Source organism: Spinacia oleracea, chromosome 1 (assembly GCF_020520425.1).
Source record: "Spinacia oleracea cultivar Varoflay chromosome 1, BTI_SOV_V1, whole genome shotgun sequence".
NCBI classification, from domain to species: Eukaryota; Viridiplantae; Streptophyta; class Magnoliopsida; order Caryophyllales; family Amaranthaceae; genus Spinacia; species Spinacia oleracea.
Window position 1 is genome coordinate 75,229,274 of NC_079487.1, and position 16,349 is coordinate 75,245,622.

Here is a 16,349-nt window from a genome sequence, read left to right on the forward strand (position 1 = left end):
GGGCACCAATAATCTACCAATTATTCAGTCCTTATTAATTCTAATCAAGTTGTTTTAACCTTAAGGATTTGTAGACCTAATCAAGAGTTTATGACTAAAAAGCGCTCCCACTTAAACCAATAAATTTATATGCTTTACTAATTTTAAACATAAAAATGTATTTCTAGTCCAACCGGAAACATACAAATTTAATTAAAATTTAAAGCTCATATCAATTTATAATTGAATCCAAAAAGTTTAATTTAATTTCAGTCGTATTTAAATTAATTCATGATTTTAATTTTAGTAAAATAATTAGAATAAATAACATTTATTATAATTACAATATTCAAAATTAAAATCCAAGAAAATAATTTAAATTATTAATTTTAAAATTAATTAAAATTACGTGAACTGAAATTTTCAAATTAAACATTCAAAACGATCTTTAATCGTAACGCAAACACCCTACACATTGCACGCCCATGGGCCGCACGCACACAGCCATTGCTGGCCATGTGCGCGCAGCCCATGCGCTCGTCGCATAGCTGCTGCATCCCCATCGCAAGCCTCCGCACGCATTGGTGCTTGCTGCGCGCGCCAGCGCTCATCGCACGCGAGCTATCGCTCGCAGTGCGCGCGCGACATCGCTCGCTGGGCGCGCGAGCCATCGCTCGCTGGGCGCGCGACATCGCTCGCTGGGCGGGCGACATCGCTCGCTGTGCGCGCGAGCAATGCTGGGCGCAGCGCTCGTGGCACGCGAGCTTGCGCTCGCTGCGCGCGAGGCTGCGCGCTCTTGTGCGAGGCAGCGCGCGTTGTGGCGCAGCTCGCTTGCTGCCCACACGCGACTGCCTTGGCTCGCCCTTCGCCCATGCCCATTCGTCCATTGCTCGTGGCACACGACACAAGGCAGGGTTGCTGCCTTGTGCTCGTGCACTACGCCCTTGCTCATTGCATTCGTGCCGCACGGGCGACGAGCTCCCTTGCTCGTCGTCGCATGCCCGCATTATACAACACCCCTTAAGGGTAACACGAAGCGTCCATTGCTTCGTGCGTGCAAGTTTTATGAACGAATCGCATAAAAATTTAAAATTTATATTTAAAATTAATGACAAATTAATAAATAATATTAATTTCATAATTTTAGGGCGAAAAATCGAAAATTTATTATCCAATTGATTTCCGATTGTTATGGATTCAAGTCTAGGTCATAAAAATTTAAAATTTATCATAAATTTACAATTTTTATGGTGGTTTTTAATCATAGGTTTCTAATTAAATTACAATTAATTATGAAAATCAAATTAATTCTAAATTATTCTAATTTTCAACAAATTAATCATAATTACAAATTAGATTGCATAATTAACAAGACTAGGCATTCAAACTTGTTAAACATATGCAGTAGGTCAATCAAAAATTCAAGATTTATCAACAAGAATCGCAAATATTTAATTTAACATCTTAAATTTACGAAATTTTGCATTCGAAAAACTAAAACCTTCGAAAAGTCATAGTTAGGCTTCGAATTTGAGAATTCTGGGTTCGGCAGAAAAACACTATTTTTGTCAAAATTTTAGAATGCCTTTTACATGCGGAATTGACACAAAAATCACTCAATTCGGATGAGTAACGAAGAAACTGCCGAAAAACTGCGTACGTATAATTGAATAAACGCAATTTGCAATTAATTAACAATTACGAAAATTAATCACCCCTTTTAATTCTTGCAAATTTGTAATATTTAACCATGTTCATGCAATTTAGATTATGAAAATAATAAGGGGCTCTGATACCACTGTTAGGTTATGATACATATGACATTACATAGATCATGCGGAAACAACCATTAACCCAGGACAACATATTATTTACACATAATCATATAGCATAATTTAGATGCATACTCTTTGTTGCGTGCCCTCCCTAGCTGCGCCCGAACCGAACAAGAACAAGTCTTTAGGACTCCAAGTGTCGTCCCTCCGTAGATAGTCCACAGTACGTCCGGATCCGCCTTAAGATTGACCAACTAGAATCGCCCTTAAGGTACTAGAAAATTTCGGCACTTTTATGAGCAAGATGTGTGTTTTAATTTTCTCTCAAAAAACTCACTTTTGAATACTTTGAAACTTGTTATAAATTGTGAGCCCTAGCCTCATATTTATAGGGGTATGGAAAGGGAATCGAAATCCTATTCAGATACAAATTAATTAAACCTAGAATCCTACAAGAACTCTAATTTAATTAATTTATCAAATAGAATTAGGAATTTAATCATTAACCGAACTCTGCATGTTTTAGGAAACGTGCACGAACACAAACACTTGCACACACACGCACGGCTGGCACGATGGGCCCCATGCGTGCGCGCGAGCAGCAGCCCACGCAGCGCCCGCGCGCGCTGCGCGCTGCGCGTGCTGTGCGCGCTGTGCGCGCTGCGCAGCCTGCTGGGCCTGGCCTTGCGCTGGGCCTGGCGTGGCTGTTTGTGCGGCGCGCTTGGCTTGCTGGGCGATGGCCTGGCTTCGTGCTGGGCCTCGTCCGGCAGGCCTCGTCCGATGCTTATTCGTACGATGCGCTTCCGATTAAATTTTCCGATTCCGGAATTCATTTCCGATACGAACAATATTTAATATTTCCGATTCCGGAATTAATTTCCGTTTCGAACAAATATTTAATATTTCCGTTTCCGGAATTATTTTCCGATTCCGGTAATATTTCCGATTCTGACAATATTTCCGTTTCCGGCAATATTTCCGATTCTGGCAATATTTCCATTTCCGATAATATTTTCCGATACGTACCATGTTTCCGTTTCCGGCAACATCTACGACTTGGATAATATTTATATTTCCGATACGATCCATATTTCCGTTTCCGGCAATATCATCGTTTCCGGAGTATTCATTTCTTGCCTGTGACGATCTTAGCTCCCACTGAAACCAAGATCCGTCGGTTCCGAATATTCATAGATGGAGTATTTAATGCCATTAAATACTTGATCCGTTTACGTACTATTTGTGTGACCCTACGGGTTCAGTCAAGAGTAAGCTGTGGATTAATATCATTAATTCCACTTGAACTGAAGCGGCCTCTAGCTAGGCATTCAGCTCACTTGATCTCACTGAATTATTAACTTGTTAATTAATACTGAACCGCATTTATTAGACTTAACATAGAATGCATACTTGGACCAAGGGCATTATTTCCTTCAGTCTTAACACTCTCAATTCAACATATGCAGTACGATCGCTAACATAATCAGAATTGCTAGTTGTAGGTAAGCCTCTAAAATTCGATCTTTCGATTCTAAATCCTATTAGCATGATTTAATCAAACAATTGATCAGATTGCAAATATTAACAATATAAACCTAATCAACTAGAAATATCAATGAATAATCAAACCATCAACAATAATAATAAGGATTTATATATAATATAAACATGGATTCCCAAACCCCAGAAAGCGAACTACTCAATCATGAAACGAACAATGAAAATCAAATCTAAGAATGAAAACATAATTAAAAGCAATACATAGAATAAAGAGAGAAACCAATAATACCTCAATGAGTTACATTAATGGTGTATGCAGAAAAAAACTAGGGTTCATGAAAGAAGAAGAGAGAAAAATAAAACTAAGCGTTCAAAAGAATTCTAAGGAAAAATAACATGTCAGCCCTAGGAAAAAAATTCCCTTCAATATTTATATGCTTCCTCTTTTCTAAAATAAAAATAAATAAATAAATAAAAATAGAAGTCGTCAATGATTGGTCGATGGAGTGATAACGTGGCGATGAAAAATCGACGGTGAGAGAGACGTATGCAATATGGTAGCTTCGTCGGCTTGGGCGCGCTGTGGGCGCAGCCTCGCGTTGTGGGCAGGCCAGCAGTTGCTTATGCGAAGCGTGAGTGCGATGTGGGCGCAGCGATCCTGCTGTGGGCGCAGCGCGCGGGCTGTGGGCGCATCGAAGAAGAAAGTGTGCGCTGTGGGCGCAGCACATCGCTGTGAGCATGGCAGACTTTGTTCAGCGAGGCGACGGGGTGCTGCGGGCTGGGTGCGGCCACAGCACGCTAGATGTGGGCATAAAGCGCTTCGTTGTGGGCACATTGCACGATTCAGGTACGATGTTGTGACGATGCTTCCCACATTACCGAGATTTTATGACAAGCATCGGAAACTAGCCCCATGTCATCCAAAATAACGAATTTCCTCGATGGCCGAATAAATCAAGCTAAATGAACCGGAACTTCCGCAAATCATTCCCGAAAACTTCATTTTCCAATCAAACACGACGTTTTCAACACGAACCATCCGATAGTCATCCGACCCAACTCCAAATCTCCGAAAACATCCAAATGATTATAAAATCACCTGAAATATCAAAGAAAACACAAACGGAGCGTAATAGAGTACGATAACGACGACTTATGCAATTATGACCTTAAATGCAACTAATATGAGAAAAATGCCTAGAAATGCTACCTAAATGAGCTTAAAATACCCTATATAAATATGATTCATCAGCTACTAGGTATAAAATAAGCAAGTAAATAAACTGACTAATAAATAAGGAATGTATATAAAACGTACATATTTATTGAATTAAGTGAAAATCAAAAATAGGAAGCCACAAAAATTATAATTTTTAACTAGCACCCCTTTCGCGCCCGTTAGCATTTGTCTTTTAAAAATTAAAAAAGGCCAACCCTAACCCTAATATTTAAGTTTGTTTATCCTCATTTTTGTTTCAATTTTTCGGTTTTCAAGTTCAGATTCGATTTTCTGGATTATTCCCATCCCTTATCACAAACGGTCCAATTTCCGGTCTTTGGTCTAATTTGGGTTGGTCTGATCTGGGTAAAACCCTAATAGCGTACATGTAGGACTAATCAAGATTAGGGTCTTGTTTAGCCGTTAGTAGTTAGCTGTTTGACTAGCTGGTTGAATTAGATGTTTGTGTAAAGTGTTTGGTAAATTAATTTTGTTGTTAATCCCTCCGTCACAATTTAATCGTTGCGTTAGGTTTTCCACTGAGTTTTATGGGATGTTGTTTGCCTATCTATTATATTTTATTAGAAAATAATGGATGATTTTTTTTAACTGGATGGGAGGGGAGTGGGACACTAACTTTTAATAGTGGGAAGAGAGAAGTAATAAATTAATAATGGGTCAATAAAATTGGATATAAATGGAAAGTGCGATAATTGATTGGGAGGGAGGGATTGAGCGAGTAGTTTTTTAGTGTGTAAATGACCATTAAGGATATTAACATAAAATTATGTAGGTAGGTAAGAGTTGTAATTTTTATTCAATAATAAGATAAATTGTCAGCTTACACTCGATCACTTCTTCAAACCTCTAATTGAAAAATCGCAATCATATATTGAGATTTTTCCTATATTAGTTTTTTTAAACCTAAAAGTCTTTTTCAAGCCTCTCTTTACCAAACACTCCCATTAGTTTTATGAAATAGACAAACCTCTAATTTACCTTAAAACTTTTTTTTTTCCTCCAAACCTCTCATAACTAAACACCCCTTAGGTAAACTCTCTACATCTTAAACACTCAAATAATTACACCTAACCACCGCCCTGTAGGCTGCAATTAACTCTAGACGAGGCGAGTTTTGGTATGTTCGAGCTAAGCTTGATAAAGATAATTAGTTTTCAGGCTAACTCGAGATTTTTTAACGAGCTTTAAGATTTCTTATTCGAGCAGCTTTGTTTACGAACACTCTCGTTTGCCTCTCAAGTTTGAGCTCAAGCTTGGTAAAATAAACGAGCCTCAAACTACCTTTAAAACAAAATTTTATCCATTTAATTTATTTCAAAGATTTACAATCTCTCTATAGTAGAAAACTATTGCAAAATTATACGGAGTTGACGAAAACTTAAAGGATGTAGAAAGATACTAAAGTAGTTTCAAAATTTTAAACTTCGTATATTCTTTTAAGCTTAGCTTCTAACGGGTTTTAAACAAGTTATGTTGGAATATATATGAACACACTTATAAATGAACTTAAATGAGTTGTTCACGAATATTAACGAGTCAAACATAAAGTTGTTCGAGCTTGACTCGTTTACTTAACGAGCTTTAAAAAATGGTTCAAGCTTGCTTACTAACTTAAGAAACGAATTTTAGCCCAGTCATATTCGCAAACGTATAGTTCACCAACATATCGGCTCAATTACACCCCTACTCCCTGATTTAGCATTAAAAAAATTATATTGTTAGTGACAACTACCCGTCTACTCCTATAGTCCTATATATAATGTAAGACCAGTTATGGATCTATAAGACAAACTTCAATTCATATATACCAAACAAACTCATTTAAGATATTTTATAACCATGATGGCAATTGTACCAGAAATACCTTCAAAACCCGTTTTAGATATTCAAGTAACAACCGGCGAAGATGTGCCGGAGATTTTTACTAGGGAAACAGGAAACGGCAGCCTAGCTGATGACCCCTCTGCTCTCCCTTGGACGGACTGCCCAGTGATTGATTTCTCTCTCCTTTCGGCGTCCTCGGCCGGCGATGAGCTGAGAAAGCTTCACTCAGCTCTTGTTTCTTGGGGCTGCTTTCAGGTAGATTTTCTCTGACTTTCTAACAGCTAAACAAAAAAGTGTTTTTGTTTCTTATTTAATTAAACAAGTGTTTTGTTTGTTGGCAATATGATACAGCTCATAAATCATGGAATAAACGATTCATTGTTAGACAAAGTAGGTGAAGTTAGCAAAGGATTCTTTCTACTGCCATCCGATGAAAGAAACAAGTATTCCAGGACACCTAATGACCCTCAAGGCTATGGAAACGACACCATTCTTTCCCAAAATGTACCTCACAATTGGAATGATCGCTTGTATCTCCATGTTTACCCTCAGGACCAACGGAAGCTCAACCTTTGGCCTCTAACACCTCCCGATTTTAGGTTTGATCAATCATCATTTATTATTACCCAATTTAATCGCCATAAACTGTTATATGTTTATCTATTATATTCTTTTTTAGAAAAAGTAGATGTTATGGGAGATATCAGATAGTTGATTAATTTTTTTAAATTATATATATATATATAGCTATGATTTTTTAGAGGAAATATTTTTGCATATCTGATATGTGTTTGCTTATAAAATAGGAAAAAGACAAAAAAGAAATTCAATGATATTTATTTTTTACAAAAAGACAAGTTTGAATCCTTTGTCTCATACTTCTTGTACCATTTTTAATTTTGGGTGCACTTGATGTCACATATTATATTATGTGATTTATTCAGGGGGATTTTGCATGAATACACCATGAGTGTTAAAGGAGTAAACGAAACAATTGTTAAAGCAATGGGTCGTTGCTTAGGGTTGGAAGATAATAGCATCCTCGATGAATATGGCGAAAAGACAGTAATGGCAGCAAGGATTAACTTTTATCCGGAGTGTCCACTCCCTAAACTTGTCCGTGCCGCTAGAGCACACTCAGATGCATCTGCCATTACAATCCTTTTGCAAGACAAACAAGTTGAAGGCCTTCAAATTCTCAAAGACGATAAGTGGTTTAAAGTCCCCATCTTGCCTTCTGCTCTTTTTGTTAACGTTGGGGATCAAATTGAGGTAATTTATTAATTTTATAATTAAGTTTTTATCAACTAAGCTAGTTGTCATCTACTGTATTTAATTAATCGCATTGTCACTAATTAATCGCATTGTCCCTATGTGGTTACAGATAATGAGTAATGGGATATTCAAGGGTGCGGTCCATAGAGTAGTTGCAAACTCTCAAAGAGAGAGGCTATCTATTGCAATGTTCTGCTCTCCTGACTCAGAAAAAGAGATTGGGCCAATTAAGAAATTGGTGAATCAAAGTCAACCAGCTTTGTACAAATCCTTCAAAAGATACGAGGAGATATTCTTCCGTTATCACCCCAAAGGCGAAAGACCAATATTAACAATGAAAATTTAAGCAAAACAGTTTTTTTATTTCATTTTTTATATTTTTATTTTTATTTATAACTTATATTTGTATCATTGTATGTAATGCACTTATGCGTGCAGTATTGGCATGTAAGTAATATTTGTAACTTAAACCCACATAAGTTGGTGGAGTTGATGGGGAACTCACCTTGTGACTTGGAGGTTACAGGGTAGAGCCCCATCAGCTGTAAAATGTTTGGGAGTGACTCAAGCGAAAATCTGCGTAGCTGGACTGATTAACCTGTGCTAGCATTTGGTTCAGTAGAGTCCCTTCTTCTTACCTATTAAAAAAAGTAATATTTGTAATTGTTCGTGTTTCTGTTATCAAATTCAATAAAGAATATAATCGGCTTGTGTTATTTGCATTTTGAAGCAATTCTCAAAGTAGGGTCAAAACGGGTCAATTAGAGGGAAAAAAAAAAGGAAATAAGTACTACTTCTGTTTCAAAATTATCTCTACGGTTATTATTTTTACAAATAGTAACACAAAATAGGGAAGGTGTTTAAAATGACAGGTGAATATAATAAAATATGAATAAATGATGGTAGATGGGAAAAAAAAGGTGGATGAGTGTACGAAAAAAAATGAATAGAATAAGAGAAAATAAGTGGAGAGTTTTAAATGGTGTGAGGTAAGAAAGATAAAATATTAAATTTTCATATTAAAAAATTGAGTAAATCACAATGTGATTAACTTTATGAACCAGACTAAAATGAAATGTGTAAGGATCAATTTAAAACGGATGCATTATATGAATAAAATAAAAGTAAAAACAAAATACTCATTGGAGTGGTTTTCTGACAAATAATGCTCAAGCTCTCATATTCTTATCACTGAACTCAGTATATATATTATATGGGAAAGCTATTCTAGGTAATTCCGTATCTCTAGAATTTACAATATTAATATTATATACTACCATATACTCCGTATATATATATATATACTATCGTAACATCCCCCTCAACGTGGAGCATGAAAATCTTGAATGCCCATCTTGTTTAGAAAGAACTCAAATTGCGTCTTCCACAATACTTTGGTGAAAATATCCGCTAACTGAACTTTCGTTGATACATACGAAGGACAGATGATCCCCTCCTTGATTGCATCACGAATAAAATGACATGCCGCCTCAATGTGTTTCGTTCTCTCATGAAACACTGGATTATGTGTAATATGCAATGCATACTGACTATCACAAAACATACCCATACCTTGCTTGTGCGCTACTCCTAAATCACGTAGTAGTTGCTTCAACCACTTTAACTCACATGTCAAAGCTGCCATCAAATGATATTCTGCTGCTGTATAGGAACGAGAAACGTACAGTATGTTGTTTCTTGGTCTTCCAAGACACAGGCAACAAACCAAGCAACACAAACATTCAAGTCAACGAACGACGAGTCAACGGGAAACTTGCCCAATCCGAATCACATCAGCCTTCTAACTGCAACCCACTGTCAGAATGTAGAAGTATCCCTTGACCCGGACACTTTTTCAAGTATCGCACTACTCTGAGAGTTGCTTCCCAATGTTCCTCTTTCGCTGTCTGCATAAACTATACGTGACAATATATGAGCAGAATATGCCAAATCTGGTCGTGTTACTGCCAATTCAGTAAATAAGACGCCCAACCAGAAGCCTATACTTTTCTCTGTCTACCAACTCCTTCCCCTCTACCAAGGCTAATTTATGGTCCTGCTCCACCGGAAAATCCGCAGGCTTTGACTAGTAGAAAAAATCCTTATTGCAGCGGGCTTTTAGACCCTTGTTGCAGCGTACATCGTATGCTGCAACTGGGGGGCCTGCAACAAGTCTGAACTTGTTGCAGCGTACATTGTTCGCTGCGAAAAGTGCTTTTTTGCAGCGTACATTTATATGTACGGTGCAACAAGTGTGTAAAATTAGGCCAAAATCTAGACTTGTTGCAGCGTACAAATTGGTGTACGCTGCAAAAAACCCATTCTGTTACAGCGAACATCTCTTTGTATGCTGCAACAGGTAATGATTTTTGCTAAATTTTACACCCTTGTTGCAACGTACATATATATGTACGCTGCAACAAAGAGCTTTAGGCGGAATTTTTTTAATTTATTTAGGGATATCTAGAGTGCCTTGTGTTGTGGGCAAAATTACCATGCCTTCGTGTACCAATGAGGATGTGACACATGGCACGCATTACGCCCCCTAAGCAGAAACCATACGAAGTCTACTCCGAAGCATGAGTATCAATCTATGTATCTACAATGTATATGTATTTGTATTTAAGTGTGTATAAATGTATGTATTATACCTATACCTGGAAAGGGGCTTAAGTAGTAAGTATCCCAAGTGAATGAATAAGCACAATAGGCCCAAATAGCCCACTATTGACAAAAGGGGCCAGAGAATTGTAAGGAGAAAGGACACATGTCCTCCTCCCATACCCTAGCCAATCATGTAAAGGGAATATTAGGTCATTCCCAGAAAAACCTAGTACTATACATAGTCCCACTTCCCCAGAAAAAGGGGTCACAATCAATACAATCAAGAGCAATTGCTGCTCTGCCTTCTCTCTACTTTCTCTCTCTATAAAAATACATTCTTGTTAAATCCTCAGAAGTTACCGAAAAACCTCCAAGGTATCTCACCGGAAAAACCCCACAACATTTGGCGCCGTCTGTGGGGAGGTACGGTAGCATGGAAGATCAACGACAGGACAATGATACTGGGCGGCCTACGCGAGTAGAGCGGCCACCCCTCGAAAGAGAAATGTCGACTGAGCATCAGACGCCGGCCACGAGAATCACTAGAGATGCCGCGCGAATATTTGCGGCCGGGCACACCCTGCGTCATGCTGCCGAGGTAGAGGCGCTCAGCGAGGAGGACGACCAGGCCAATCGCACCCCTCCTGGAGGACACCTGGATCCTCGGGCGGATACAGTAATAGAGGAGAACCCTGATATGCCTGTCTCTGTGGGTGCTCTTCGGGCTATTTTGGCTGAGTTCCAAGCTGATATGGGAAAGACAGTTAATGCTGAGGTACAGAAGAGTATGCTGATTTACACCACTGCTGCGGCTGCAAATCATGAGGGACCGGCAAGCAATAGGCCAACACTTTCTTTGCGCCCCCCAAACGTCTGGACCAGGCAGACAGGCGAGGACCTGAGGAGGCAGCCGCCAGCGAGTCAGCCCAATCAGGCAATGTCTTACCTACCACGCCGACTGCCACAGCGGCTGATCGGAGAAATGTCCCGAGGACGTGAGCAGCCACGCGCAGAGCAATTGCCTGACTCTGAGTCTGAACTTTCTGACACTGGGTCAACCCCCGTCATGCCGGATAGACCTCTCCCTCATCCAACTTATACGCACCTGAGCCAGGCGCGCCCAGGGGTCACCCGTCCAACCCGTCAAACTCGCTGACGCGAGTCTTCCCAGCGGGTACCCTACTCAAGGCGTCAAGATCCTGTGTATCACATTCAGGAGGGGTGTCCAACATGGCCCTAGGACACACCACCCCTTTTGCAGACTCCATCATGAGAGCCCCGAGGGAACCCAAAGTCAAGCCGCCCAACATTGATGCTTACGATGGGACCACAGATCCAGACATGCACCTCTTGGTTTACCGGCATCACATGTATGTCCAAGGAACAACTGACTCAACCTGGTGTAAGCATTTTCCGGGCACACTCAAAGGAGTAGCATCTAAGTGGTTCGAGAGACTTCCAGCTGGAACTATTCGCTCTTTTTCGGAGCTCGAGTTATTGTTCTCTACTCGGTTAATGGCTCACAAGGAAGAAAAGAAGACGAGCATGCATCTGAGTAGGATTCAGCAAGGGAAAGACGAGTCTCTGAGGAGCTATGTGAAGAGATTCAATCTAGAGGCAGGGCAAATTCCGGATTTTCCAGATGGTGTTGCATTCGATAACTTCATTCGAGGGCTTAAAAAGGGCTCTTTCAAGTTTGATCTGGTAAAGAAAAGCGTCCGAACAATGGCAGAAGTGTTGGATGAGGCCGAGGCCTTCATCCATGCAACAGAGATTTGCAGCATCCCGAAAGATCCCAGAGGAAGTGATACCGCCGAGCCGGCGGCAAAAAAGGAGAAATTCGAAAAGAAGAGCCGGCCTAATGGGACGTGGGCTATTGCAAAAGAGTCAGACAGGGCTCCTGGGGCGGCAGGCCAGAAACGGTCCAGAACTTATGATCGGGACCGATTTGAGTATAACACAGACATGTACACAATTCTGATGGACGTCGGGTCCAAATATGAGATTGATCGTCCATTTCCCATGAAGTCGCCACCAGAAAGTAGGGACCCCAAGCTGTACTGTCACTTTCACAGTGACATTGGGCATGCCACCAAAGAATGTAAGAGCTTGAAAAGGGCACTGGACGACCTGGCCGCTAAGGGATTCTTAAAGAGTTATATCAGCAGGAACACGGGAGGTTCTGGCAAGCCCTTTTACAAGAAAAACAAATCCCCTCCCTCGGAGGAAGATGGGAATCGTACTGACCCAGAGTGCGTAGCAGTCATCTCCGGAGGATTGGCCGCCGGCGGGTCGACCATGAGGGGCCAGAAGGATTATGCCAAGCGGTTGGGGCAAGTGATGCTGTCCGGCAAGGCCACAGCCGACCCGTTTCCAAAAGTAGAAATCGGCGAGGCCGACCGTGGGAAAATCTCCACCCCGCATGAAGATCCTTTGGTAATTGAGTTAAAAGGTTGCTAATCTGAGGGTTAGGCGTATTTTGGTTGATACAGGAAGTTCGTCGGACATAATTAGTCTAGAGTGCTTGAACCGGCTGCAACATGATTCCTCAAAGATTGAGAAAATCCACTATCCCATTATAGGCTTCGGAGGTAGTATCATCCATTCAGTCGGCATAATTGCTCTTCCTCTGAGAATGGGAAATAAAAAGGAATCTAGACAAATGGACGTCCGTTTCCTGATAGTGAAAGACCTGACGGCGTATAACATCATCTTGGGGCGTCCCACCTTGAATAGGGAAAAGGCTGTCATTGTAACTCATCTTATGCTTCTTAAGTTTATCTGTGACGATGAGAGTGTCAGCACTATACATGGTGATCAGCAACAATCTAGAGATTGCTATCTAACCACCTTGAGCCCAGAAGCATGGGGGACGGGTGAAGAGAAAGAGACATCGGGAAACAAACGAAAATGTGGCGACACACAACCCAAAATCGTCAAAGAAACATTAACTATCTCAGCAGGGCTCATGGAAGAGAGACGCCCAGAGCCTGTTGGGGCTCATTTCAATGTGGTATTAAACACAGATAAACCCGACAGAGTAGTGCCCATCGGGATTTCTCCTGACGACCCGCTGGCGGCAGAGTTGTTCCACCTACTGAGAGAATTTGAAGATATCTTTGCTTTCACAGTGGACGAAATGCCGGGTATTGATCCTGCTGTGGCCGTCCATAAGCTGAATGTGGACCCAAACTTTAGACCGGTTCGTCAGAAGAAAAGGAACCATGGGGAAGATAGAAATCAGGCGGCAGCAGCGGAAATACAAAAGTTGATGGAGGCAGGGTTCGTCAGGCCTAGTCAGTACCCCGACTGGGTTGCTAATGTGGTTCTCGTCAAGAAACCTAATGGCACCTATAGAATGTGTGTTGACTACACCAACCTCAATAAGGCATGTCCCAAGGACAGTTTCCCATTGCTTAAGATTGACCGGCTTGTCGAATCTACAGCAGGGCATGCTATGATGAGCTTCTTGGAAGCATACTCAGGGTTTCATCAGATCCCGTTGTGGCCTGACAACCAGGAAAAAACGTCATTTGTTACTGAGCAAGGCCTTTACTGCTACAAAGTGAAGCCGTTTGGATTAAAGAATGCACCGGCCACATTTCAGCGTCTTATTAACACTGTGTTCATAAAGCAGCTCGGCAGAAATATTGAAGCTTATATTGATGATATGATCGTGAAAAGTAAGCTGCGGAAGGCACATATAACTGATCTTAGGGAGAAATTTGAGACTATTCGAGCTTACAACATGAGGTTGAATCCTAAGAAGTGTGTGTTTGGGGTGACGGCAGGCAAATTCTTAGGTTTCTTGATTGATGAAAGGGGAATTGAAGCCAACCCAGATAAAATCCAGGCAGTAATTGATATGAGCTCACCAAAGACAGTGAAGGAGGTCCAGCGGCTCACATGTTGCTTGGCCGCCCTGGGCAGATTCCTTTACAGGGCTGGAGACAAGTGCCACTACTTTTTTAGGGCAATCAGAAAGAAGGCCAAGTTTGAATGGTCGGACGAAGCCGAGGCGGCGTTGGTCAGATTAAAGGAACACTTGCATACCTTGCCTCGTCTTGTTAGCCCCTTGCTAGGAGAGACTTTGTACATGTATCTCGCCGTGTCCGAGCACCCCTTGAGTGCCGTTTTACTGACAGAGAGGGAGGGAATACAGATGCCAGTATACTTTGTCAGTCATGTTCTTCAAAATGCTGAAGTTAGATACCCCACAGTGGAAAAGTTTGGCTTAGCCGTGTTCATGGCCAGCAAATAGCTCCGTCCTTATTTCTTAGCTCACAAAATAGTGGTCTACACAGATCAACCGCTAAAACTGCCCTTCACAAAGCTGGAGGCGTCAGGACGAATGCTGAATTGGGCAATAGAGCTGAATACCTTTGATATCACCTACGAGCCGAGGAAAGCTGTCAAGGGGCAGGCATGTGCTGACTTTATTGTTGAAATGACAAGGCCAGACTTTGCCAAGAATACAAAAACGGTGTGGACATTGTATGTAGATGGCTCGTCCACGCAGAATGGATGTGGAGCTGGGATAATCTGTCACTCCCCAGAAGGAGATACTTTTGAGTATGCTATGCGATTTAACTTTCAGGCGTCAAATAATGAAGCCGAATATGAAGCCCTGCTTTGTGGCATAAAAATGTGTAAGGCGGCAGGTGCCGAGGAGATTGTAGCACTATCTGACTCCCAACTGATTGTGAGCCAAGTTAATGGAACCTACGAAGCTAGGGATCCGACTATGGTCAAATACATGCAGGCCGTCCACCAGGAAGTAGAATCACTGAAAAGTTTTGAAGTAAGGCAAGTCCCTCGCTCGGAAAATAACCAAGCTGATTCCCTGTCAAAATTGGCAAGTTTCGCGTCTTGTGATACCCCTCGGCACGTGTTTTGGGAGGTAAAGGAGCACAAAAGTGTTGAGCAAATGGAGGTGGAAACCCTTGACAGGACATCTACATGGATGGATGACATAGTAAACTTCAAAATGAATGGAGTCTTGCCAGAAGACTCAAGGAAAGCGGCAAAACTTCAGAAGAAGTGCTCTTGGTTTGAAATGTGGAACGGCACCCTCTACAAGAAGGCGTACTCCCGTCCTTTGTTAAGATGTGTGACGCCTGAGAAAGGGCAGGAAATTCTAGAAGACCTTCATCAAGGGTTGTGTAGCTCGCATATTGGTGGAAGGGCTTTGGCTGAAAAGGCACTTCGAACCGGCTATTACTGGCCGACTCTTAAAGAGGACGCAATCTCACTGGTCAAGAAGTGTGACAAATGCCAGCGTTTTTTTCACCTAATACACCGACCGGCACGAGTTCTGACGCCCATCACAAGCCCAATTCCATTTGCTAAGTGGGGGATGGATCTTCTAGGCCCATTTACGGTCGCACCAGGAGGGAGGCGTTATGTCATCGTTGCTGTAGATTACTTTACCAAATGGGTGGAGGCAGAAGCGCTCAAAAACATAAAAACTGCTGATGTGAGAGCATTCATTTGGAAGAATATCATGACTCGCTTTGGGATTCCACAGGCTATCGTCTTCGATAATGGGCCTCAGTTTGAAACGCCTAAGCTGAAAGAGTGGCTAGCAGATCACGGCATACACACTTGCTTTGCATCAGTCGGACGTCCCCAAGCCAATGGCCAGGTTGAAGCATTGAACAAAATTATCTCCGAAGGGATGAAAAAGAAGCTCGACGAAGCCAAAGGTCTATGGGCTGATGAGCTGCCAAATGTCTTATGGTCCATCCGCACCACGGCTAAGAATTCAACCGGTAAAACACCCTTCTTGCTGGCCTATGGCGCCGAGGCTATCCTACCCATAGAAATGTGTGAACCAACTTTGAGAGTCATGCTGTATGACGAAAATGCTAACTGGGAGACAATGAAAGCAGCCCTGGACTTCCTGCCCGAGGTTAGAGGAAATGCTGCACTTAGACAACAGCTGTACAAGATAAGAATGGCAAGAGAATACAACAAGAAAGTCTCTAATAGAGTGCTCAAAGTGGGAGATTTTGTCCTCAGGAAAATGGAATCCACAGGCCGAGCAAACGAACAGGGTAAGCTGACGCCCACCTGGGAGGGACCTTATGAGATCTATGATGAAGTTAGAGATGGAACCTACCGCATTCAAGACATGCAGGGCCAGCCAATTT

General features: G+C 41.6%; 1 protein-coding gene across 1 annotated transcript; it reads left to right on the top strand.

The window, feature by feature from the left end:
• The first annotated feature begins 6,271 nt into the window (after nucleotides 1-6,271).
• Nucleotides 6,272-8,296, top strand: LOC110800702 (jasmonate-induced oxygenase 4). The gene is made up of 4 exons (XM_022006013.2): nucleotides 6,272-6,573; nucleotides 6,670-6,917; nucleotides 7,263-7,590; nucleotides 7,703-8,296. The coding sequence occupies exons 1-4, from the start codon at nucleotides 6,334-6,336 to the stop codon at nucleotides 7,937-7,939; spliced, it is 1,053 nt and encodes a 350-aa protein (XP_021861705.2). The 5' UTR covers nucleotides 6,272-6,333; the 3' UTR covers nucleotides 7,940-8,296.
• Nucleotides 8,297-16,349: the final 8,053 nt, after the last annotated feature.